The sequence below is a fragment of the Hyla sarda genome, chromosome 1 (assembly GCF_029499605.1).
Source record: "Hyla sarda isolate aHylSar1 chromosome 1, aHylSar1.hap1, whole genome shotgun sequence".
Lineage (NCBI taxonomy): Eukaryota > Metazoa > Chordata > Amphibia > Anura > Hylidae > Hyla > Hyla sarda.
In genome coordinates, this window is record NC_079189.1 from 47,530,933 (window position 1) to 47,555,190 (window position 24,258).

The 24,258-nt window shown below is 46.7% G+C and overlaps 2 protein-coding genes across 5 annotated transcripts in view; one reads left to right on the forward strand and one right to left on the reverse strand.

Annotated features, from left to right (window-relative positions):
- POLN (DNA polymerase nu) overlaps nucleotides 1–204 on the reverse strand; it is a 245,440-nt gene extending 245,236 nt beyond the window's left edge. The window contains exon 1 of one of the 3 annotated variants that reach the window (XM_056554952.1): nucleotides 69–204. The gene's annotated coding sequence lies outside the window, so the exon portion shown is untranslated. Of the gene's footprint in view, nucleotide 1 lies in introns of all 3 variants that reach the window. The other 2 variants (XM_056554951.1, XM_056554949.1) reach the window with 2 other exon arrangements.
- HAUS3 (HAUS augmin like complex subunit 3) lies at nucleotides 66–24,031 on the forward strand. 2 transcript variants are annotated; one of them, XM_056554956.1, is made up of 5 exons: nucleotides 66–206; nucleotides 5,106–6,024; nucleotides 7,211–7,650; nucleotides 9,947–10,172; nucleotides 22,212–24,031. In XM_056554956.1, exons 2-5 carry the CDS (start codon nucleotides 5,125–5,127, stop codon nucleotides 22,431–22,433), a joined length of 1,788 nt encoding a protein of 595 aa, XP_056410931.1. In that variant the 5' UTR covers nucleotides 66–206; nucleotides 5,106–5,124; the 3' UTR covers nucleotides 22,434–24,031. The 2 variants fall into 2 exon arrangements, with proteins under 2 accessions (XP_056410931.1, XP_056410930.1); XM_056554955.1 differs by lacking the exon at nucleotides 66–206 and adding an exon at nucleotides 218–311.
- Nucleotides 24,032–24,258: the final 227 nt, after the last annotated feature.

The following is a 24,258-nucleotide window of genomic DNA, read 5'->3' on the forward strand; positions in this document are numbered from 1 at the left end:
CGTCCCAGTTGTTACCGCTCGTCCACGTCGCGCCGCTGCCCCCCTCTGGTCAAAAGCCGCTCACGCACTGTGGGTGTAACCAGAAATGGGCGCGTTTTCTCCTCTTGATAGAGTTTGGTCTCTCGCGATCCCCGTAGTCCTTGCCGTGACGTCACCCGGGCGAAGTCGTACCGAATCAACAGCGGGAAAATATAAAGGCAGAGACAGTACGTATATACGACATGATATTATGTACAGATAGTAGTGCACCGGAGCCTGCACTACAAGTCCCAGAATACCTTGCACTGGCTATTTCTATATCAACCAATGAGGTTGCTGCTTTCAATATGTAAACTGCACTATGATTGGTCGCTAGGGGGAAATGGCATTGGTTGCCATGGGAGACGCCAGTGAGATATATATATATATATATATATATGGACTATCTAGCCACCCATTTATAATCTATGGCTGTGTTCAGACTGTCATATTTTGGCATCTGCATTACAGCTTCAAGACTTAGGCCTTTAGGGCGGTGTTTCCCAACCTGGGGGCCTCCAGCTGTTGCAAAACTACAACTCTCAGCATGCCCACTGTGAAACACTTTAATGTTATTATTTAGCGCTAGTAAACAGTGGTATAAGGCTCTGTTTAGAGATGAGCGAATTTACAGTAAATTCGATTCGTCACGAACTTCTCGGCTCGGCAGTTGATGGCTTTTCCTGCATAAATTAGTTCAGCTTTCAGGTGCTCGGGTGGGCTGGAAAAGGTGGATCCAGTCCTATGAAAGAGTCTCCTAGGACTGTATCCACCTTTTCCAGCCCACGGGAGCACCTGAAAGCTGAACTAATTTATGCAGGAAAAGTCATCAACTGCCGAGCCGAGAAGTTCGTGACTAATCGAATTTACTGTAAGTTCGCTCATATCTAGCTCTGTTCACACCTGCATCGTCAAATCTGCTTCATTGTCACATTGACAACAACAGAACTGTATAACGGTGTCTATCTGGTTCCGTAATGGTGGTTGTCACTAGAACGGGAAGGATAGTGCTGCACGCTGTGCTCTTCTATCAGATATGACTAAATCTGCAGCGGTGTCTCTGACTAGAGATGAGCGAACTTACAGTAAATTCGATTCGTCACGAACTTCTCGGCTCGGCAGTTGATGACTTATCCTGCATAAATTAGTTCAGCTTTCAGGTGCTCCGGTGGGCTGGAAAAGGTGGATACTGTCCTAGAAAAGAGTCTCCTAGGACTGTATCCACCTTTTCCAGCCCACCGGAGCACCTGAAGGCTGAACTAATTTATGCAGGAAAAGTCATCAACTGCCGAGCCGAGAAGTTCGTGACGAATCGAATTTACTGTAAGTTCGCTCATATCTATCTCTGATCATAGTGAACAGAGCCTTAGGTCCCCTCAGATGTATTTAGTCCTTAGTGCAGTGTTTTCCAAACCAGTGTGCCTCCAGTTGTTGCAAAACTACAACTCTCAGCATGCCCGGACAGCCTTCGGCTGTCCGGGCATGCTGGGAGTTGTAGTTTTGCAACAGCTGGAGGCACACTGGTTTGGAAATACTGGCTTAGTGTTTGTTGTTGTAGAAATATTTTGGCATACGTCTAGGATACAGTCTGTACCGTGTGTGTTGTTTATGCACTTCTGTTTGCACAATAAAGTTTAGTTGTAGTTTTATAATGTTTTTATTTTATTTAGGATACTTTGCACAGACATTGCATATTCATAGGATATACATGTGTAATATATGGGAAAATGGGGATCCTGTAATTACTATTGTCCTGTAGAAAGTGGATGGTAGCTGAAAAGAGGAGAAACAGGGACCCTTCATTTTTCTGAATGGAATTTACAGCATTTAGAGATTTGCTTTACAGCAGCCCCATGTACGTAGGCAACAGTAGACTGGAGCTGACCCTATTGACTTCTGTGGAGGAGACTGAAAAGATGAGAATCACCTGCAGACTCACTGCATGCACAATGTAATACCCATTGATGGCGCCTGCTAGGGCAAACTACATGGGACTGCTGTGGGCAGGCAAGCCCTCTGTGCCAATCACCAGGCAGAGCAGCCGGGACCTCAGTGGAGGGAGGTGTTGTGGCCCTGAGGCATAATGGACCCTGGGCCACATAGTTTTGTTTGTTTTTTATTATTATTGCAATAAAACAACCAAATCTGCTAACAAAGGTATGCCATGTATATACTTGATTTATTGTTGTCCTTAGTGGGATTTGAACCCAAGAACCCAACACTGCAAGGCAGCAGTGCTAAACACTGAGCCACCATGCTGCCCTTATGCTTTATTTATTGTTGTCCTTAGTGGGATTTGAACCCAACACTGCAAGGCAGCAGTGCTAAACACTGAGCCACCATGCTGCCACCATGTATATACTTGTTAACCCCTACTAGACTGTCTCGCTGGTTTAACTATAGATGAAGTGGCAGATGCTCTTTAAAGGGGTACACCGGTGAAAACCTTTTTTCTTTTAAATCAACTGGTGGCAGAAAGTTAAACATATTTGTAAATTACTTCTATTAAAGAATCTTAAAACTTCCTGTACTTATTAGCTGCTGAATACTACAGAGGAAATTCTTTTCTTTTTGGAATGCTCTCTGATGACATCACGAGCACAGTTCTCTCTGCTGACGTTATTATAATAATAATGCTTTATTTATTGTTGTCCTTAGTGGGATTTGAACCCAAGTCCCCAGCACTCCAAGGCAGCAGAGCTAACCACTGAGCCACCATGCTGCCCTTAGCAAACATCTGCTATGCATGGTTGCTAAAATGGACAGAGATGTCAGCAGAGAGCACTGTGCTCGTGATGTCATCAGTGTTCCAAAAAAAAAAGGAATTTCCTCTGTAGCATTCAGCAGCTAATAAGTACTGGAAGGATTAAGATTTTTTAATAGAAGTAATTTACAAATATCTTTAATTTTCCGCCACCAGTTGATTTAAAAGAAAAAGGGTTTTCACCGGAGTGCCCCTTTAAGGTGCCCATACACCTTGAAAGGGGTACTCTGGTGCAAAACATCTTATCTCCTATCAGAAGGAAAGGGGATAAGATGTTAGATTGTGGGGGTCCCGCCCCTGGGGACCCCGCAAGCTCTGGGCCGGCAGCAGCGGTGTCCAGAACACTGGAGCCTGGAGCTCTCGTGTTCGTGACGTCAAGCCATGCCCACTCAATGGGAGGGGGCGTGACGGCTAGTACGTAGCCGTCATGCCTCGATCACGGGGGGTCCCCAGTGGCGAGATCCCCACGATCTAACATCTTGTCCCCTATCCTTTTCATAGGGAATAAGATGTTTTGCACCAGAGTACCCCTTTAATAGCTGTCTGATGAAGGCTTATTTAGCTAACAGCTATTTTCCCCAACCTCCCTACATACATGAAACCTCAGTATGCCCAAATCTACGTGTGTTGGCAGTATGGAGTATAGGTCGAAGTACACAGCCCGTCCTTTTGTTTTATTAAGCCATCAACTGCATATACCCTATTAAATAGAAATATATGAGACTAATGGACGATCATTTTTTGATGGGTCGAGATGACTTGATCAGGCAATTGCAATTCGGCCTTGTAATTTAAAGGGGTTATCCACCATAAGGTGATTTTAGTACTTACCTGGCAGACAGTAATAGACATGGTTGGGAAGGATCTGCGCTTGTCTTGGGGCTAAATGGCTATGTTGTGAGATACCATAATACTGTGGCTAGCTGTTTGTGAACTGGTATTTCCTTTTTGACTTTTCTTTTTTTGCCTACAAATCCCACAATTCCATTTTCCTCCCTCCCACACATCAGCCACCCCACCCATTGAAACATAAATGAGCTGCATTTATCAAAAGACCTGTGGTTTTCAATCAGGGTGCCTCCAGCTGTTGCATTGAAGCAGACAGGCTCCCTGTCATCAGCGGACTAGTGATGTCAGGTCTCGGCCGCATTGTAAGCTGGGAAAAATCTGAGACAAGTCATTTTGTATGCTGGTAAAAATAAATATTGGAGTGAAAATCACATAAGAATTGTGAGAAAACCGTCACACACAGGTACAGACACTTTATTATGAACTACACTAACTTTACAGCCCCTGTAGCATAGTCAAATAAAAAAAAATCCTGGAATACCCCTTTAACATGCCCAATCTTTCTTTCCAAGCACATTGTCAGGGGTGAGCTGGGATACCCCCATACACATTAAGGGCACGTTCCCACTTGGCGTATACACAGCGTATTTCACACTGCGCAAAATCTGCAGCGGCAGCCCTATGTGTGCAGTGAGTTTTGGAGGTGGAGCCGCGTGTCACAGTCACGTCAGCACACAGCCCCGCCTCCAAAACACACTACACACATAGGGCTGCCACCGGAAAACCCTGTGTGTATGGTGAGTGAGGGATACGCAGCGTATTTCCGGCTGCTGCTGCAGATTTTGTACAGTGTGAAATACGCTGCGTATATGGCAAGTGGAAAGGTGCCCTAAATAGTCCAATGGATCTGGTGAGATTGGCAGGTTCATCCACTCTTATGTGTATGAGGGCCTTAAAGGGGGTATCCCCTAAACTTTGATCAGTGGCCAACTGCTGGGATCCCACTGATCACAAGAGGCCGTGTACAGACTGTTATAATGGGACTCTATTCCGGGATCTGCATTATCACTACAAGACTCAAATCCTCTTGGGCAGTGGTCTCCAAACTGTGGATCTTGCGCTGTTGCAAAACTACAACTCTCAGCATGCCCAAACAGCCGTTGGCTGTCCGGGCATGCTGGGAGTTGCAGTTTTGCAACAGCTGGAGGTCCACACTTTGAAGAACACTGCTTAGGGCAGTGTTTCCCCATTCTTGCCTTTGCTCCATTCATTCTCTACTGGACTTCCGAACAATGTTGGGCACTGGACACACCTTTTGTTATGAAGCCCAACAGAGAATGAATGGTGCAGCAGTCAAGCATGTGCGCTGCTTCCAAATTCATACGGGGGGCATTCTCGTGACTAGTGGGGGTCCCAATGGTCAGACTCCCACTAATAACCTATGCTGTGGATAGGGGATGACTTTTTAATCTTGTGATAACCAGAAAAGGTATTGGTCACATCCTCTTGATCTAACTAATGTGTTCACTTTCAGCGGTCCTACAGATACAGTCATGAATTGTGGAGATCGACTTGTTCAGACGTTACGGAAGCTGAGCTATCCTAAAGCTTCTAAGTTGGATGGAGAAGACTTTGACTGGCTCTTCGAAACCACAGATGCCAGATCTTTCCTAGACTGGTTCTGTGCCAACATCACTGAGCAAAATGTGGTATCGGAGGAGAAACAGCAGGCTTTTAATGAATTAAAGGAGTCTGGGAAAGTTCTGGATGAAAAGGCTTTAGAGGAGGTAATGAAGATGGTGAAGCCATCCAGCTCTAAGGGCTCTGCTCTGGAGGAGTTGGCTGTGGAGAAACTGGAGGAAGAGCTTCACACCTTGCAGAAATTACGAGCTCTGCGCCTACAGAGGAGGAACAAGCTTCAAATGCTGGCATCTGCCAATGCCCACTCTTGTCTGAAGCTGCAATATAAAGAGGATAAAGACTCCAAAGCCTTGAGTGAAACCTTGAGCCGCCTGCAGGTGACTGGTACCAAGCTGAATCATGAGCTCCAAACAGTTGTCGAGGGAATTCAGAAGCTCGTGTCCTTCTACCGTCCACAAGAAAAGGGTCAGACCTCATCATCACCACCAATATTCTTATTCCAGGTTCTCCTAGATAAATACTTATCATGTGAAGAACAAAGCACTGTGACACTGACACAGTTTACTAAAGAACATTTCTTTGAGGGCTTGTCTAGGTGTATTGAAGGGACAGATGAAGACTTTGAGCTCATTCAGCTGGATGGAGACGTCCGTAATGATCCTGCCCTGGAGGAAAAGTGCAAAGAAATGATGAGACTCCAGCTGGCTTACATCAGTGCAAAACACAAGCTAATAGAGACAAAGGCCAAGAATTCAAGTATAAAGGCTGGTCTGCAATGGGTAGAGGCCAATAGCAGTGCAGTGCAGAGCAAGGTAAGATTATAATACCATATATGTGTCATATTTGTGACAACAATCAGGTCCAGAGAGACATGGAAAGCATTCATAGTAATAGAGAATGCAAGTAGAAGTAGAAGATGTTCACATTACCAGCCATATTGCAAAAATCTAGCAGTCACCCTCCTGGCTTTACACTGCTCAGTACTGCTTTATAATGTTCTCCATGCTGCCGCTTCTGAGGGTTTGCTATAGGGATATAGGAGAGCAGGTTCTCCTCTACATTATGTGTGGTGTATGCAAGCCAAAATGACAGCTAGTCTACATCCCCTAGCTCAGGAACAACTGAAATAAAAAAATAAAGATATTTGGTATTGGTGCGTGCGTAATTGTCCGAACTATTAAAAAATAACATTTTATATCCCGTACGGTCAATGACGTTAACATATAAAAAAAATAAAAAAAACAGAATTATGTTTATAGCATCATATCCCAGAAAAAAAATTAAGTTAAAGGATTCAAAAAGCCAGATCAATACCAAAATGGTACTGATACAAACAGCAGATTAAGACCCAAAAAATTTGCCCTAATACAGCCAGGTATATAAAAAACTAAAAATGTTATAGGGATAAGGAATTTTTTTCAAAAATTTAAAAGTTTATAAAAAAAATGTAAATTTAGTAAAATATGATGAAAACTAAACACATTTGGTATTGGTGTAATAAGGCCGACATGAAGTATCAAAATAACATGTAAGTTTGACCACAAGGTGAATAGCGAAATAAAGAAAAAAAACCAAATTAGCATTTTTTATTTTTTTTGTTTCAGAGCATAAGTTATGGAAAAATGAAAGGTGTCATTACAAATTATAATTGATCCCGCAAAAAACAAGCCTCATATGGGTCTGTAGATGGAAAAAATAGGCGTTATCGCTATTATAGGGCGAGGAGGAAAAAACAAAAGTGCAGAAACTAATTTACAGACTATTTTGGTTGAAATTATCTTGTCTACCAGGACAAGTGGATTTTCATGAGGGACAAGTAGATTTTTGCTCCGTTTTAGTACCTTGGACAAGTGTTTTTTTTATTTTTTTTTATTATTATTATTTTTTTTTTAATTTCTTCACCCCTGCTCAATGTTATCTATATTTTATCAGTCATCATTTTCTTTCTGAATTACATATTATACATGATGAGAAACCATATTTCTTTCCATTATAAAGGCCGCTCAGAAAGACAAGCTGATGGTGAGACTATCGAGTTTGAAGAATGAGACATTGCAGATTGAAGACCAAATAGAATCCATTAAGAGGGAGACTCTTCCAGCTCTAGTCCGGGAGAGTGCTCAGCTATTGAATATGCCCATTGTTAAAGGAGACTACGATATGCAGATTGCCCAGCACAATGTATACAAGGCCAGGCAGGACCTGGTGTGCGATCATCTGATGAAGCAGAGGACCTCCTTCGAGCTCTTACAGCTAGGCTTTGAACTGGAGTTAAGGAAACAAAGAAATGTGAACCGTCAACTGGAAGCATTAATACAGGAGCTGAGAAAAAGCGCTGAGACACTGGAAGCAAGATTACTGATGATGTCTGATGCTTCCTTGTTGGCTTCAAACAAGCCGAGGATTAACATAGATTCTAGAGATCTGGCCACGCACGGGTAAGATTCCCAAAAAGCTCTAAAAAAAAAAATGTCTACACCTGTAGGGTTACATAACACATGGTTGCTGGTGAGTCATTGCAGAACTACAACACGTCCGCCCTGCAACCTCACAAAATCCCTATAGGCAAATGATTGATATTTGAAAAAAAATAAATCCACCCTAGTCAAATGTTTTACAATAACTGAAAAGTCTCTTATAGTTTTGTTTGCCGTAGGTATAATACCCAAGCTCAAAGACATCTCATAAAGTGAAAACGTATTGTTAGGATATACCATTACTTAAAGGGGTAGTCCAGTGGTGAAAAGGATAGGGGATAAGTTTGAGATCGCGGGGGGTCCGACCACTGGGGCCCCCTGCAATCTCTCTGTACGGGGGCCAGGCTCTCCGGCTAGATAGCAGGTGTTGACCACCGCACGAAGCGGCGGCCGATACGCCCCCTCAATACATCTCTATGGCAGAGCCGGAGTTTGCCGAAGGCAGCGCTCCGGCTCTGCCGTAGAGTTGTATTGAGGGGGCGTGTCGGCCGCCGCTTCGTGCGGAGGTCGACACGCCCCCTTCCCGCGGGCTGTCGGGGCTCCGTACAGGGGATCGCAGGGGGCCCCTAGCGGTCGGACCCCCCCATGATCTGCAACTTATCCCCTATGCTTAGGATAGGGGATTAGTTGTTCACCACTGGATATCTCCTTTAATCGTTGGTGGTGGTCTTAAAGGGGTACTCCGCTGCTCAGCTTTTGGAACAAACTGTTCCGAACGCTGGAGCCGGCGACGGGAGCTAGTGATGTTATAGCCCCACCCCCTCGTGCCGTCATGTCCCACCCCCTCAACGCAAGTCTATGGGAGGGGGCGTGACAGCCATCACGCCCCCTCCAATAGACTTGCATTGAGGGGGTTGGGTGTGACGTCACGAGGGGGCGGGGCTATGACGTCATGAGCTGCCGGCTCCAGCGTTCGGAACAGTTTGTTCAAAACGCTAAGAAGCAGAGTACCCCCTTAATTCTGGGACCACCGAATGTTCCTGAGAATGAAAAGGGGCAACAGCATCGCAGTTCCATTACTGTTTTTTCCCTACATGGCTGTGCTGTGTACTGCAGTTGGCCCTGTTCACTTGAATGGAGCTTTGCTGCTGTTCCCTTGTAGAGCTAATGGTCAGCGGCTGCTGGTAGGTAAATGGTAGGAAATTTCTGATGAAGACTTTTTAGGAAGTAGCTCAATTATGCCTTCAGGCAAAAATGAACAACAATATTAGATAAACAGCAGTATATCTGGTATTGCCACCATAATGCATACACTAAAATGCAGTCATAGTACGAGTGGAATTTGACTAGGGCCTTTTCTGTTGCGCAAAAACATTAAGACCGACAGTTATCATTGTCTTTAGACTGTTTTTTGTGTGCAAAAAAGGCGCAAGCAGGGTTTATTTGCGCCTTTTGGTTTACACATTTCTGCTGATTTTGAGTTGCAATCCACTGATTTTAGCAATACACATGATATGGAAGGGTTTTATGAACTGCACCTTTTTGTGAAAAGGTGCAAAAAAAAGTGCAAAGCCACAGAAATGTCTCTAAAACTACACCAGCCCAGACTTAGCTTAGCTTTTTGGTGTGAAGAGAGACATTTCAGAAAATGTTTACCTGCACAAAATGTATTAAATGCTGTGACCATTTAATAAATGTGGTGCTCCTACACATTACAGCACACAAAAAAGGTGTAGAAAAATGCTTCACTTACACCTACAATGATAAATGCTTCACTTACACCTACAATGATAAATGCTTCACTTACACCTACAATGATACATGCTTCACTTACACCTACAATGATAAATGCCGGCCTAAATGCTCTAGAACAAGGACAAAAGTTGCATTCATTTGCATGTTGAGGTTAACAAGTCATTAGTCAGATCATTGGGTCCAGCATTTATCTAGTGAATGAGCATATCCCTGTGTTTTGTAAAGAGGTGTCTGAGTATACGTGCTTCCTATATAAAGGTATCCGGGAGTTGTATTTTTAGAATAAGAGGAGTATATGTATCCAGGACCCATTCATTGCTCTAGACTCTTCCGGCAGAACCCCAATTCCGATATGGAAGTTTCACTCTGGATCTTCTAAAGTGTGAACTGAGAAGTAGAATTCCATTAAGCTGGATGGGATTCTGCTACAAGCGAAATCTGTGCAGAATTTCCACAAGGGAATTCCGTAGTGGGGCATTATGCTATAAAGCCAGTCAGATCCCTGCATTTGTTCGGTATGTGTATACTTCATGTGTGTGTTTTATGCTTTTGTATATTCCAGATTATACCAGCTTCTAGATGGAGACAACTCTCAGAAACTCTTCAGAACCTACAGCACTTTAGAATCGGTAGCACAGAAGCTATCCCTGGATATCCAGTCTGTGCAGGACCAGCTAGCCGTTTCTCAGCAAGAACAGTCTATTTTTATGTCAAAGCTTGAATCCGATCTGAAGACATTACAAGACAATATGTATGAGGATGGACATCAACTCATGCTAACTATCCCGGTAAGTGCGTCCTAGGCTTTGACCATGCTAGGGGTTAGCTGGGGACATTTACACAGCCAACATACAATGCAGAGAAAGTCCACAATAGAAAAAAAAAAAAAAAAAGGGGGCACTCACGTTTCCATCTGGTGTGGTTTCTCTATATTTTCGGTGCATTAAAACAGCAATAGCAGGACGCCAATTGGCGTCCTGCTATTGCTGTTTTAATGCACCGAAAATAAAGAGAAACCGCACCAGATGGAAACGTGAGTGCCCTTTTCTTTTTTTATTTTGGTCTTTGTTATACGTAGCTGGCTGGCATCAGGAGGAGAGCACCACTTTCCTTGGGGCTGGTGTTGCTGTATTCCACCATGCTGTGGAGTACAGGGTCTGTGAAAGCCTGGAGTGACGAGAATTGAAGCCAGTGCCGACTGCTCTCTTATTCATGCTATAACATGCAGAGAACCTACAGCTGGGCACGTGGGTAGTGTTAGGAACCCGGTATGAACCTGTAGACAGCAGTATAGCCAGGTTTTATCTTCTGGCCACTAGTGTAGTGCCTTAGGATCCTTCCTCCTCATACACACTATTTGTTTAGCAGTGTATATATTATAATACCGTAACTCTAGTTTTGTCTGGATGCAACACATCTCATTGGGGTTGGTAGCAAGAGCTTTGTATTGCATCATATAAAACTGGGTCCAGTTCAATGTGACCGCTGCAGCTGGCTGGACCCTATATCTCTGTCCAGGAAGTTTTCAGCGTATGGCAACAATAGGAGTGCACAGCTATTTCCCCAGCCTGCAATGAATGAATTTGAAACTTAGTTCAAAGGGGTTTTCTCACAAAGGGCACTCATTCTCTAATCGCAGAATAGGAAATGAGTGTCTGGTTGGTTGAGATCTACCTGCTAGGACCCCTTCTGATCACAAGAACATGGGTTCCCTATCCTCAGTTTGAATGGAATGGCAGTCAGACTTTTGCACTGCCACTCCATTCCACTGTATGGGCTGGATGAAAATAGCCAAACACTTTAATCTGGCCCATAGAGATTAACAGAATGGTAGTGCGCAAGTCCGACTGCCACTCCACTCAAATGTATAGATATGGAGCTCCTGTTCTTGTCATCAGTGAGGGGTTCCAGTGGTTAGAGCCCCAAGGAAGAGACACAGATCCTAGGGAATGAGGGTCCTTTGTAAGAAACCCCTTTGAATTATTAAATAAAATGTACTAGGTTATTAGATAAAATTGTGTCCATGAATTATCACATACTGTCATATTTCCTGTCTGCCATAATTTTTGTCTGTTTACACAGACAGATCCCATCCACTTTAAGGTGTTGATTAGGATCCCTACTGTACTGGATGCCCCTTGATAGAATAGGACAGTCAACTAGCCCATCCTGCACAGTTTATGGATATATATATTAATCAAGTATTTTTTTTTTCTTTTTATCCTGCACCCCCTTAAGGGGGCTATCTAACATAAGGTGACTTTAGTACTTACCTGCCAGACAGTAATGCATAAGCTTAGGAAGGATCTGTGTTTGCCTTAGGGCTAAATGGCTGTATTGTAAGTCCACCATAACACTGCTGCTTTCTTTTTGTGAACTGGCTATTTCCTGTTGAAGTTTCCTCCCTCCAACTACAAGTGCCAGGATCCCTTGTTTGTGTGAGGTCACTTTCCTCCCTCCCACACAACCGTCACCCCACCCATTACAGCACAGCTAGGCTCCCTTCCATGCGTGCTGTGTTTAAAACTACAGTTCCCTGCAGCCCTATGGAGATGATGTCTCTCCCACCCAGCGATCCCTCTACCCTTTGAAGCACAGACAAGCTCCCTTTTAACACCTGACTAGTGATGTAATGTTTTGGGCCGCACTGCAACCTGAGATGCTGCTAAAAATTAACACAGGTATGAACTATGGGTCCCAGTTGTAATACCAATACTCTACCAACTGGCCCAAAGGGCCACAAACACTCCCCAAAGCTTAGCTTTTTGTAAAGATCATATATATGAAAAATATAACAAAAGTATAAACAAAGAAACAGCATTGTTATATTATTGGCAGGGGGGGGGGGGGCAACTCTCCACCCCCATATATCGTGACTCCATCTCCCTGCATATGCCGGTAGCTGCAGACTATTGGTATATTACAGGTGTGTGTTAGCTGGCTTTAAACTCAAAGTACAAATGCCAACAGGTTTCGCGTGGTGTCCTCAAGACTTATGAAGCAAGTGGCACCACAAAATACTGGTCAGGGGTTTATATAGTCTCTTATGATGACAAAATTGGGTCCCAACACACTAGGTCCAATCACTATTGACTTTTCATATAGTACCAACAGAGTCCAATCACATTGCTCTTATACTGACCGGTAATGGTCTTTTTATATATAACATTCACCTCCCACCATATATATGCTAATAGGTCACAAACGGGGATGATCCAGCAGGGTAAGTTTATTAAAATTGTAATCTTCATACCAAAACATTAAAAACCAAACAGCAAAAAACAGGACAAAAACAGACTTCAGTGCCTACATGTCCTGGCAGCTAACACACACACACACACACTAGTAATATACCAGTAGTTTACAGCTACTGGCATATATAGTCACAATATATTGGGGTGGAGAGTTGCCCCCTCCCCCCCCCCCCCCCCACACACACACACACCTAAAATACAAAAGTGTAGAAATCCATCTTTCAATAATACTGTATAACACATGTTGTTGCATCTATACATCCATACTGGTGTGTTCTAATGATTTTTTTTAAGCTATCGCATGTTTTCATTGTTTATACACTTTTTATTTTAATATTCATTTTTGTGATCTTAATTAAAAGTTAAAGTTACATTTTGGGGAGGGGCGTACAACCATTAATAGGGGTGTTTGTGACCCATAGGGCTAGTGCGTAGGGTACAGTAGTCCCTCAAGTTACAATATTAATTGGTTTTGGGACGACCATTGTATGTTGAAACCATCGTATGTTGAGACCAGAACTCTATGGAAACCTGGTAATTGGTTCTGAAGCCACCAAAATGTCATCCAAAAATAGGGAAAAAAGTGAGGATTAAAGAAAAATAAGTAGATAACTAATATAGATAAAGCAAGATTGTACATATTAAAGTAATAAAGATCTGCTGGGAGCTGTAACTCTTTTTATTATAAAAATGAAAAACAAATCTGATACAAAACATAAAACAAAAACAAGCTCAACCAGCTATAACAAACATAACATAAATAAAATTACAAAAACAAAATCTGCCTAACCGGCCAGCCCAAATTTACTAAAATATACTTTTACTTTTTTCCTCATACCAAAAGACAAAAAACACACACAAACACTCATTCCAAAAAAAAAAAAGAACATAAAAATAGCCCAACTTGGCTTAAAAAAATTATAAAACATAAAATAAAGCACGACTTGGCTATAAAACAAAAGAAAAGGAACATAAAAGTAGCACAACTTGGCTGTAACTCAAAAATTACCCTTACCCAGGGGGAAAAAAAAAAAAAAAAAAAAAAAAAAAAAAAAAAAAATTATTTTATAATATTTCGGCACAACTTGCTACTAAATAACACTCTGCCTCCCAGCCAGAGATCCACCGGTGAAAGAAGGGCAGGGAAAAACAGCGCGGAGACGCGGCCGGAGAGAGGGCCCAAAGAGCCCAGCCCCACGCACCGCCCCCGCACGGCCGCAAGGCCCGCGAAGCACGCCCAGCACGGCAAGAAGCCGAGGACGGCCAGAGAGGACCCGCGCACGGCCCAGAAACCGGCGAGCGCCGGACCCAAAAAGAGCAAGCCAGAAGCAAAGAAGAGGACAACACCGCCGAAAAGCGAGACCGCGAAGCCGGAGGCGAGGAGAGCAGAGACACCAGAGGGGAGCAGCCCCCCCAAGGAGGAAAAAATTAAATATAAAATTTTATACACAAACATGTATTTAACATGCATATACGCAAGCATACACATACACACATATATATATATATATATACATACACATGTATATACACATAAACGCACACATATATATACACATAAACACATATGACACCACTTAACTACTGACCCGACTGCCACTATACACTATATAATATAAAATAATATAAAACAATATAAATACAAAACACAATATATACAAAAATCACTGAAAATACACAAAAATATACTACAGAAAATAACGGAAAGCACCTACACTAAAACTGTCCCCTCACCCACACCACCCCTCCTGTACATGGGTCAGAGTCCATACCGTCCATACCGTTCTCAAAGTCCAGTCCTTCACTGACCCATGTCAGGACCCCAAAACACCACAAAACCACCACCCACAAATACACCCTCCCCACCTAACACTCCTCCCAACCAACTTATATACAAACTTATACATTCTGAACCACCACCCCTTTTAGGCCCAAGTTTGGTTGCCTGTAAGCCCTTCATACCATGTCCACTAAAAACAAAACAAAAAGCTAATGTGTACATGCATCAGCCCACCACCAGGGAGAAGGATGGCAGACCTGATACATAAATCATTTTATACTCTTTCCCTAACTCCCCCTACAATTCTCCCTAATTCTATCCCTACAAGAAATCTGACCCTGCCCTCACCCTATCTCTACCCCTATAACAACCCCTAACCAAAAATAAAAGGTACTCTACCCAAAAGGTTTAGTACCTAGGGCACATGAAATGAGAAACCTCTCCACAGGAGAGAAGCCCTACTGGTACCAAGACTGCCATACTCCAAAGACCTGATCTTCCCGAGGTCACCAGTGATGTTCCTACATACCTCCACCTCGGAGAGGATTTTCTGTTGGGTCGACACTAAGCACCGTGCGTTCCACGTGTAGTACCTAACCACTAAACTGACTAAGAATAAAGTGCCCCGATCTCGGCCACCCAGGTTCCTGAATGCCCCATAAGCCCACTCCGGATAGGCAAGGCCGGCAAGTTGACTCCAGCCGATGGAAGCGCCCACCCTGTTATAGACCCCTATGTTAAAGGGACAATGAAGCAGGAAGTGGTCCATGCTTTCCAGCGTGTCCCCGCACTCTTCTCGGGGACATCCCCGGTCATCAGAGTTCCTGTACTTCAGGTTGTCCTTTACACATAGCTTCCCCTGAAAGCAGCGCCAGGCCAAGTCCCAAAACTTCTGGGGGATCCTTTTCATGTTTAAAAGATACAACCCCACCCTCAGATCCCGACCTGGGCAGTCCCTGAGCGCCAGAGGCTTCTGGAAGTGGGTCAACAGAACCCGTTTGTCAAGGAACTGCCTTGACTGGGTCCTGATCTCCCACACTCCCAGACCCCACCGACGTATCGCCTTCAGAGTCGGGGTAGCGTAAGCCGGAAGATATCCATGTGGTGTACGGAGGTCCTTCACTTGCCCTCCTGTCTCCCATTCCTGGAAGAAAGGCCGAAACCACTCCTTGCAGGAGAGTACCCACGGAGGAGCCCTCTCTTTCCAGAGGTTTGCAATGTTGGCTTTCAAGAAGGTGTTCGTTAAGAACACCACGGGGTTTACCATAGATAAACCCCCTAGTCTCCTCGTGCGGTACGTAACCTCCCTCTTGACTAGGTTCAACCTGTTCCCCCATAACAGTTGGAAAAACAGGCTGTAGACCCTAGTGTAGTAAGCCTCTGGTAAGATACATACACTGCCCAGATAGATAAACAAGGGGAGCAGGTACGATTTGATCAGGTGTACCCTTTCCCTGAGGGTCATAGACCAACCCTTCCACTGGTTCACCCTCTGAGTGGCATCCTGGAGCTTACCATCCCAGTTTTTGGTGGGATAATCATCCTGGCCGAATGTGATGCCCAGAATTTTTGCTGACTCTTGGAGCCCTGGAAGGGTGTCAGGGAGATCAAACGTGGGATCTCCCCCTCCCAGCCAGAGACTTTCACACTTATCCCGGTTGATCTTGGACCCGGATGCCTCCGAGTAGCGGTCCACCTCTGACATCACCACATCGACCTCCTCCCGTGAGGAGACGAAAATAGTGACATCATCAGCGTACGCCACCACTCTCTGGGCGACATCCGGCTCCGCCAGAGTCATCCCGACTCCCGCCAACGGCCCACAATCTACCCTCCGGACGAAGGGATCGATTGCGAACACGTATAACAGCGGGCTCAAAGGACAACCCTGACGGACCCCGGACCCCACCTCAAAAGAGCGGCCAGACCAACCGTTCACCAGCGGGAAACTCTCTGCCCCTGCATATAAGGTGACAAGCCAATTCACAAAAGTACTCGGTAAGCCATATCTCAGGAGGACGGACCAGAGGTACTCGTGGTTCACCCGATCAAATGCTTTGGCCTGATCCAAGGACAGCATGTACCCCTTCCAGAGACCCGCACTACTCCGCTCCACTGCCTCCCTGACACTGAGGACAGCACTTAAGGTGCTTCGGCCCGGAACAGAGCAGTGCTGGGCCCCCGAAAGGAGCCGGGGTGCAAACTTCACCAACCGATTAAACAGTATCTTGGCCAGAAGCTTCCTGTCCGTATTGAGAAGAGCTATGGGCCTCCAATTCTCAATCCGGCTAGGATCTTTACCCTTTGACAGAAGAATCAGGGCTGACCTCCTCATTGACTTTGGTAGAGTGCCCGAGGAGAGACACTCATTGAATACCTCAGTCAAGAGGGGAGCTAAAGACTCCTTAAAGGTCCTGTACCACTCGGATGTTAAGCCATCCGGACCTGGTGACTTCTTGGGGGCAAGCCCCTCGATCGCCAGTCTCACTTCCTCTTCCCTGATTTCTTCTGCCAAAACATCAAGAGAGGGGTCTACCCCTGGCTCAGGAATAGTTTCAGCCAGGAAAGCCGACATCCCGTCTCGATTTAGATCCTTCCTTCCCAAGAGGTGCGAGTAGAAGGATCTGACGACCTCCAGGATCCCTGATCTGGACCGATTCAGAGATCCCGTACTATCAATCAGTCCTGAGACCACTTTACTACTCACTGACATCTTACAGTTCTTGTAAGGGTCGGGCGAGCGGTACCTCCCGTAATCCCTCTCAAAAACCAAAGATGCGTGCCTATCGTACTGACACCTCATCAGCAAGGATTTCACTCTGGAGATATCCTCCCGGCTACCTCCAGTCGAGACAAGGAGCTCGAGTTTCCTCCTCAGACCCCGATACAGGCGGTACCTATTCAGGGACCTGAGGCTCGAGAGCTGGCGGAAAAACCCCGCAACCCGCTTCTTGAATATCTCCCACCACTCTGACTTACTACTACAAAAGTCCAGTAAAGGTACCTGACTCTGAAGAAAGTCCTCAAAGGACTGTCTTATCTCCGCTTCCTCCAGGAGGGACGAATTCAGCTTCCAATAACCTTTACCCATCCGGGGGGTCTCTGAAACATTCAAGGAAAACAAAATCATACAGTGATCGGAGAATTCCACCTCAACCACGGACACTGCGGAAGAGACGGCTTCCTCCTTTAAATAAAACCTGTCTATCCTAGACCTGCAGCTACCTCGATGATAGGTGAAACCCACGTGGCCTGAGGGGCTCCGGATGTGGGCATCCTCTAGGCGAGCTTCCCTAACTATATTATTGAGGGCCACGCTATCGTAAGCCAGCGGACCATTGGAACCTCTCCTATCTTGGGACCTCGTGACATTATTGAAGTCCCCTCCAAAAATCACTTGCCGGCTAGTAAAAAGGAAGGGCTTAATCCTCATAAAGAGATCTTTGCGGCCCCACTTGGTTTGTGGGGCGTAGATGTTAATGAGCCGGAGCTCTTGCCCCTCCATGAGGACATCTAAGATCAGGCACCTCCCCATTTCTAACTCAATAACCCGTCGGCATTCAACCGGAGCGGTAAAAAGGACCGCCACCCCACTATACGGCTCAGCCGCAAGAGACCAGTGGGAGGGCCCGCGCCTCCACTCTCTTCTGGCTTTTACCAGGGAGGCTAGATCTGACAACCTGGTCTCTTGCAGATACAAAATGTCGGCTTCAACACGGCCGAGAAAATCAAAGGCTGCGAATCTAGCCGTATCCGACTTTATGCTGGCACAGTTAATGGATGCCAGCGTCAATGGGGTGAGTGCCGCCATCATGGGTGATTAAGTTAGACGGCCTCACCTTTATTTCTTCTTCCCCTTCTTCTTCGTGCCCTCATCCCCAGAAGAAGAAGAAAGGGCAGGACCACTTTTAACCCTTTTTTTGGATTCGCTCTGATCCATATGGTCCCCGTCTCCGTCCGACCCCGGTCTAGCCCTGCCCTCCGAGGAAGGTGCCTCAACAGGACAGGGCCCAGTTCCCCCCAGAGGCTCTCTCTCCCTAGGCACCCCGCCCTCACCTTCCCCCTCCAAGGAGGGGGAGGAGATGTTATCAAGGACGAGGTACCGGTTTGACAGGTCAACCAGAGGGGGGGCAGTCAGGCTTCCGCTTTGGACCCGGCCCGCAGTACGAGGGAGAGAGGGCTTGGACCTCTTCTTTCTCCCTTTCCTTTTGCCCTTGTCTTTCTTTTTGGCCTTCTCTACACTCTCCTCATCCACACTTTCATAGTGGGAGGAATCGGAAGAGTCGGCCATATTGCCTTCCTCTTCGCCCAGTCTCCTGACCTCCTCATCCAGCACGTCCTCCTCCAGGGCTTCAGTCATTTCAGGGCCAGCTTCAGGAGCAGGGGCCGGAGCTACCCCCGTCACTTGGGCACTCTCCTGCTCCCTACTCCTCCTCCGATTTTCCTCCCGCCTTAGTTTGGCGGGGCCCTTCTTCCTCACTAGCCCTGGTGCGCCCCCATCCCTGCTCGTACCCTCTCCAGCCGAGGCAACCTCACAGCTCTCCCCAGCCGGAGCGGCCGCCGCACGGGCGAAGGCGCTAGGACAACGGCTGAAAGGGTGCCCGAGGACACCACACAGATGGCAGCGGATCTGCCTACAGGATGCGGCCAGATGACCCACCCCACCACACAAAGCACAGACCTGTACAGTACAGGCTGCGCTAAAATGGGTGGGGCTACCGCACCTGTGACAGACCTTAGGCTGCCCCTGGTAGAAGACCTGGATCCTGTCACGTCCAAGGAAGGCGGCTGACGGAATGTGGGCAACCGTACTCCCTGAACGCCTGAGTTTGACGGAAAACGTCCAGGCCCCGGACCAGATCCCGTGCTCATCAATGTTTTTCTTGGGCATGTCCGTCACATCCCCATACCGACCGAGCCAGGTCATGATGTCGTAACAAGAAAGTGACTCGTTACGGGTCAAAACGGTCACCTTCTTGACCGAGTTCTGACGGGAAATTGCCTTTACGGCAAAATCCTGCCAGCCGGGCTCGTTCTTCGCCACCTCGTAGTTTGACCAGAAGAGTTCGAGACCCTCTGGCCGAACGAAGCTGACGTCAAACTCGGACGTACCGTAGGGGTGGATCAGGGCAAAGATGTCACTCGCCCTGAATTCCATCTGGAGGAGGAGCTCAACCACTTTAGCGCGAGGTGGGCATGCATCCTCACCCCTCCAAATCAGACGGACCACATTCCTGCGGTTATTGTCCTGCCCGGTTGTCGGGAGGGACCAGACCACCTCCCCATTCTGCTCTCGGAAAGCCCCCAAACCGTGCCTCTCTATCCAGAAAGACAGGTCGACCTCACCCCTTCCCTCTACCTGGATCGACCTGTCTCCCCTACGCAGAGCCTCCAGGAGGCGCTGTTGCAAGTAACCCCCGGGGATGGACGGAGACGGGGACCCCCCTGGACCCCCGGCAGCGACATTAGCATAGCTCCTAGGAGCAGTCACTGCCGGGGGGGCAGCCGGGCCAGACCCAGACCCAGAACCACCATTCACACCACCACTCACATCATCCTTTTTTCCATCCATACCACTACTCCCACCAACATTCACTCCACTGACACTCCTCTCATCCACAACACTACTACACTCAGCATTCTCACTCATACCCTGCCTGACTGATTCTGGGCTGGCTGGGAATTGTAGTACCGCTGGCTTAACTACAGACTTTTTTTCTGGCTTGACTGCTGCTGACGATGGCTCCTCCTTCTGAATGGACACCGATCCCGGCACCGGGACACTCCCCCCCCCTCACAGGGGAGTGCCCCGCAGTGCCCACAGAACAAACTGTACTCGGGGGACCGCCCCCCGAGCACACGGACTCAACGCTCTCTGGCGCCCGGACACTCCCCCCCCTCACAGGGGAGTGCCCCGCGGCGCCAGTAGTGCCCACAGTACTCGGGGAACCGCCCCCCGAGCACACGGCAGCGTAACTCTCCTCTGGCACTTGGACACGCCCCCTGCCACCCTGGGGCGGTTCTGCAGTGCCAGAGCTGCCCGGCATGAGCCCATCCTGCCCTTCCCTACCGACAGGATGGGTGGGCTTCACAACTATTGCGCCCTTAGCCGTTGCTGACGCCTTACTGTACTCCCCGTGCTGGCCCCGCTCCACCTCAGGAACGGGGTCTGGCAGTTTGGGGGAGCCCGCAGCCTGAACCAGCTTTGCAGCTGGCCCAGACTGCTGGAAGGGGACAAATACATATTGTACCGTCTCCTTTGTCTTCCTTTTCTTGGACCTCTGCTTTACCACCACATCTTCACACTCCTCGTCCCCAAAGGTGAAATTCTGGAGGTGGGCTGGGGACTCCTGCATCACAATTGCCCTCAGCAGACCCCCAGCCTCACCCTCCACGTCATCCTCCTCACTCTCGCTTGGCGGAAGTGCCACCTGTCCAGCCTCAATGTAGCTGTCCTGGGTCTGGGTGTCACCTGGAGTAGCTACAACTCCCACACTTTCCTCCATCTTCTCCTCTTCACCACCATCCTCACTATCTTCACCGCCACTACTCTCCCCATCATCCACCTCCACCTTACCTGGGGATTTCGTGGCGGCAAACCGATCGCTGTTGATCAGCTTCTCCTTGAAGAGACCGCTCCCCTCCAGTATCTCCGCTCTCCTCGCCTCCAGCTTCACAATCTCGCCCTTCAGCGATGTTATCCTCTTCTTCAGTTCTGGCTTGCTCTTTCTGGATCCTGTACTCATCAGACTCTGGGTCGCACGCAGATCCTCTCTGGCCATCCTCAGCTCCTTGCCGCGCTGCTCGTACTCCGCAAACCTTGCGGCCATGCGGGAGCAGTACGTGGAACTGGACTCGCCGGGCCCACTCTCCGACCACATCTCCACACTGCTTTTCCTTGCCTTTCTTCCACCAGTGGATCTCTGGCTGGCATCCGTAGCCTGGGTAGCAGAGCCTGCATTGCTGCAGACTCTGCCCGATCTTCTCCCGGCCGGAACAATGGCTGTTGAAGTTTTCACTCCACTTCCCGCCAGCCTGGAACGGGGAGTGGAGCCACGAGGCTCCATTGCAGGAGCTTCTTCCCCAGGAATCTGCCACAAACCTGGGGAAGGCTTGTTGGAAATCTCTGCTTGGCTCTGCTCTGCTGGAAGTCTCAGGAGACACACCCGCACACACCCTGCTGGGAGCTGTAATCACTGTCTGTGTCAGTGTTTCCCAACCAGGGTGCCTCCAGCTGTTGCAAAACTACAACTCCCAGCATGCCCGGACAGCCAAGGGCTGTCTGGGCATGCTGGGAGTTGTAGTTTTGCAACAGCTGGAGGCACCCTGGCTGGGAAAGAATGGTTTATGTAGAGGGCAGGAGATTCTTCAGGGTTCTATACAGTACACAGTGTCCCAAATGGAGCCGCCCTTACCTGGTGTCCAAAGGAGCAGCTAACCCTGGCACAGGTAAGGAGTAGTACAGAACTGGTAGTTCCTCCCTGTACTGTAGGGGGCGCTACCAGACAGCCAGTCAGTGCATGCACTTCAGTAATACAGGTGATTTACCAGTAAAATGCCCATTTTGATCGGTTCTTCCAGCAATTGACACGTTTCACAGATCTAGACTGTCCGTAGCATTGTATGTTGAGTTTGGTTACAATAGTCCAGAAAAGACCATTGTATGTTGAAACTATTGTATGTTGAGGCCATTGTAAGTTGAGGGATCACTGTATTGAATTTGATCAACACAAAACCTGTATTTGTCAAACTAAAAAATTCTTGATAAATAATTCTATATCCGTCTCTTTCAGGAGCTGTCCTCCAGTTTTCAGCAACTAACTTCCCATCTAGACCAGTTAAATCAGATTTTATTGGAAGTTCTGGAAGATGTGAGGGTGAAGCAGAAGATTTTACAGTCAAGCAAGTTTGAGAAATTGGAAAAAGAACTTTACGTTTACTTCTTCCAGAATGAAGAGCTTCTAAGGAGGATTGTGCAAAATCTGGAGTCCCGGGTAGACAGTCAGACCTTGTAGTAATACATATACTGTATATAATTAAATTTTTTAAACTTTTTTTTAATTATAGATCCAATCACTGTCTTCCAGTGTTCCCTCACCTGTGTCCCTCCAGCTATTGAAAAACTACAACTCTCAGCATGCCCGGACAGCCTTCTTCTGGGGGTTGTAGTTTTTTGCAAAAGGTTTGGGAACACTGGTATATACATAATTAACAGCTTGTTTTTACTCTATGTAAATATTCATCCATTTGGTTTAAGCAACAAAATTATTTTAACATTCACTTTGATGGGTAGGGGTCTCTCAACTGGCACCCACACTGAAATTTGGGGCAAAGATTCTGTGGCCGTACCTCTATGATTTAGACATTGGTGGCCCACCCTAGGTTTATTCTGTCTCTCTGGTGGAGAAACCCCCTTATTAAGAGGTTATTGCATAATGGCAGCCTATCACCGATCCACAGGAAAGAGAAGTGTCTGATTGGTGGAGGCCCAAGTGCAGCTGTTTAAGTGGAGACACCTGCTCAATAGGTGATAAGTTGTCTTTATGGGAACCCCACCTTTAAAGGCGTACTCTGCCCCTAAACATCTTATCCCCTATCCAAAGTATAGGGGATAAAATGTCTAAACGCTGGGGGGGGTCCGGCTGTTGGGCCTCCCCGGCAACTCCGCTCTGTGCTGGATGACAGGCAACCACAGCCGTCACGCCCCCTCCTATAGACATGAATGGAAGGGGCATGGAGTGACATCACAAACACGGAAGCTTCAAGCTTACGTGTTTGGAACGTTGCAGTGCCGGCCCCGGAGATTGCGAGATCAGACATGTTATCTAGATTAAGATTTCTAGGGGCGGAGTACCTCTTTAAAGGGAATTGCCTTTAGATCATATAGCAGTGTTTCCCAACCAGGGTGCCTCCAGCTGTTACAAAACTACAACTCCCAGCTTTTGCAACAGCTGGAGGCATCCTGATTGGGAAACACTGTCATATAGACATGCCAGAAAATAGATAGGATTACTGGAAATAAGACCCACTCACCCATTTTATGGAGTGCTGAATGGGTTTGACTTATAGTACATAGCACTGTGGCACTTTTTTCTTTTAGGAAATTATTGAGTTGCCCCAGTTTATGATTCCCATCCAATGTCAGAAGATGAAGTCCACATTTATTATTTTAACATAATATAAATATACAGTATTTTTATTTACAGTTTCATTATCTTATGGCTGTATTGTTTTTAACCTTTTACATTTGTTTCAATGCATTAACAAAAAAAACAAACAAAAAAATCTATTGTTGTTTTGCCATCCTTTACAATCTTCCAATAATGGGTTGGTCCAGTCTCAGAACTTTGTGATAAGTATTCTAGGTAGTATGGATTCCCTCCTCTTTGGGACTGGACACAGTAGGACAATAGTTTTTTTTTTTCCATAATACATTTTTTATTATATATTTTCACAAACAATAAAACAAAACATAGTAGCGAAGCAGAGGACATCTAATAGTAACAGAAGAGGGCGCAAGTACGCCAGGACACATGGCTATGAGGACAATAGTTTTATTGAGTCGAGGCAGACAAGAGAGTATATGTATATGATTCGTGCAAGTAAACGTACATTAAAGGGGTACTCCGCTGCTCAGCGTTTGGAACAAACTGTTCTGAACACTGGAGCCGGCAGCTCATGATGTCAAGCCCCGCCCCCTCAATGAAAGTCTATGGGAGGGGACGTGACAGCCGTCACGCCCCTCCCATAGACTTTCATTGAGGGGCGTGGCTTGACATCATGAGGGGGCGGGGCTATGTCGTCACGAACTCCCTTTGCCGGGATGACTTATCTGTGCTT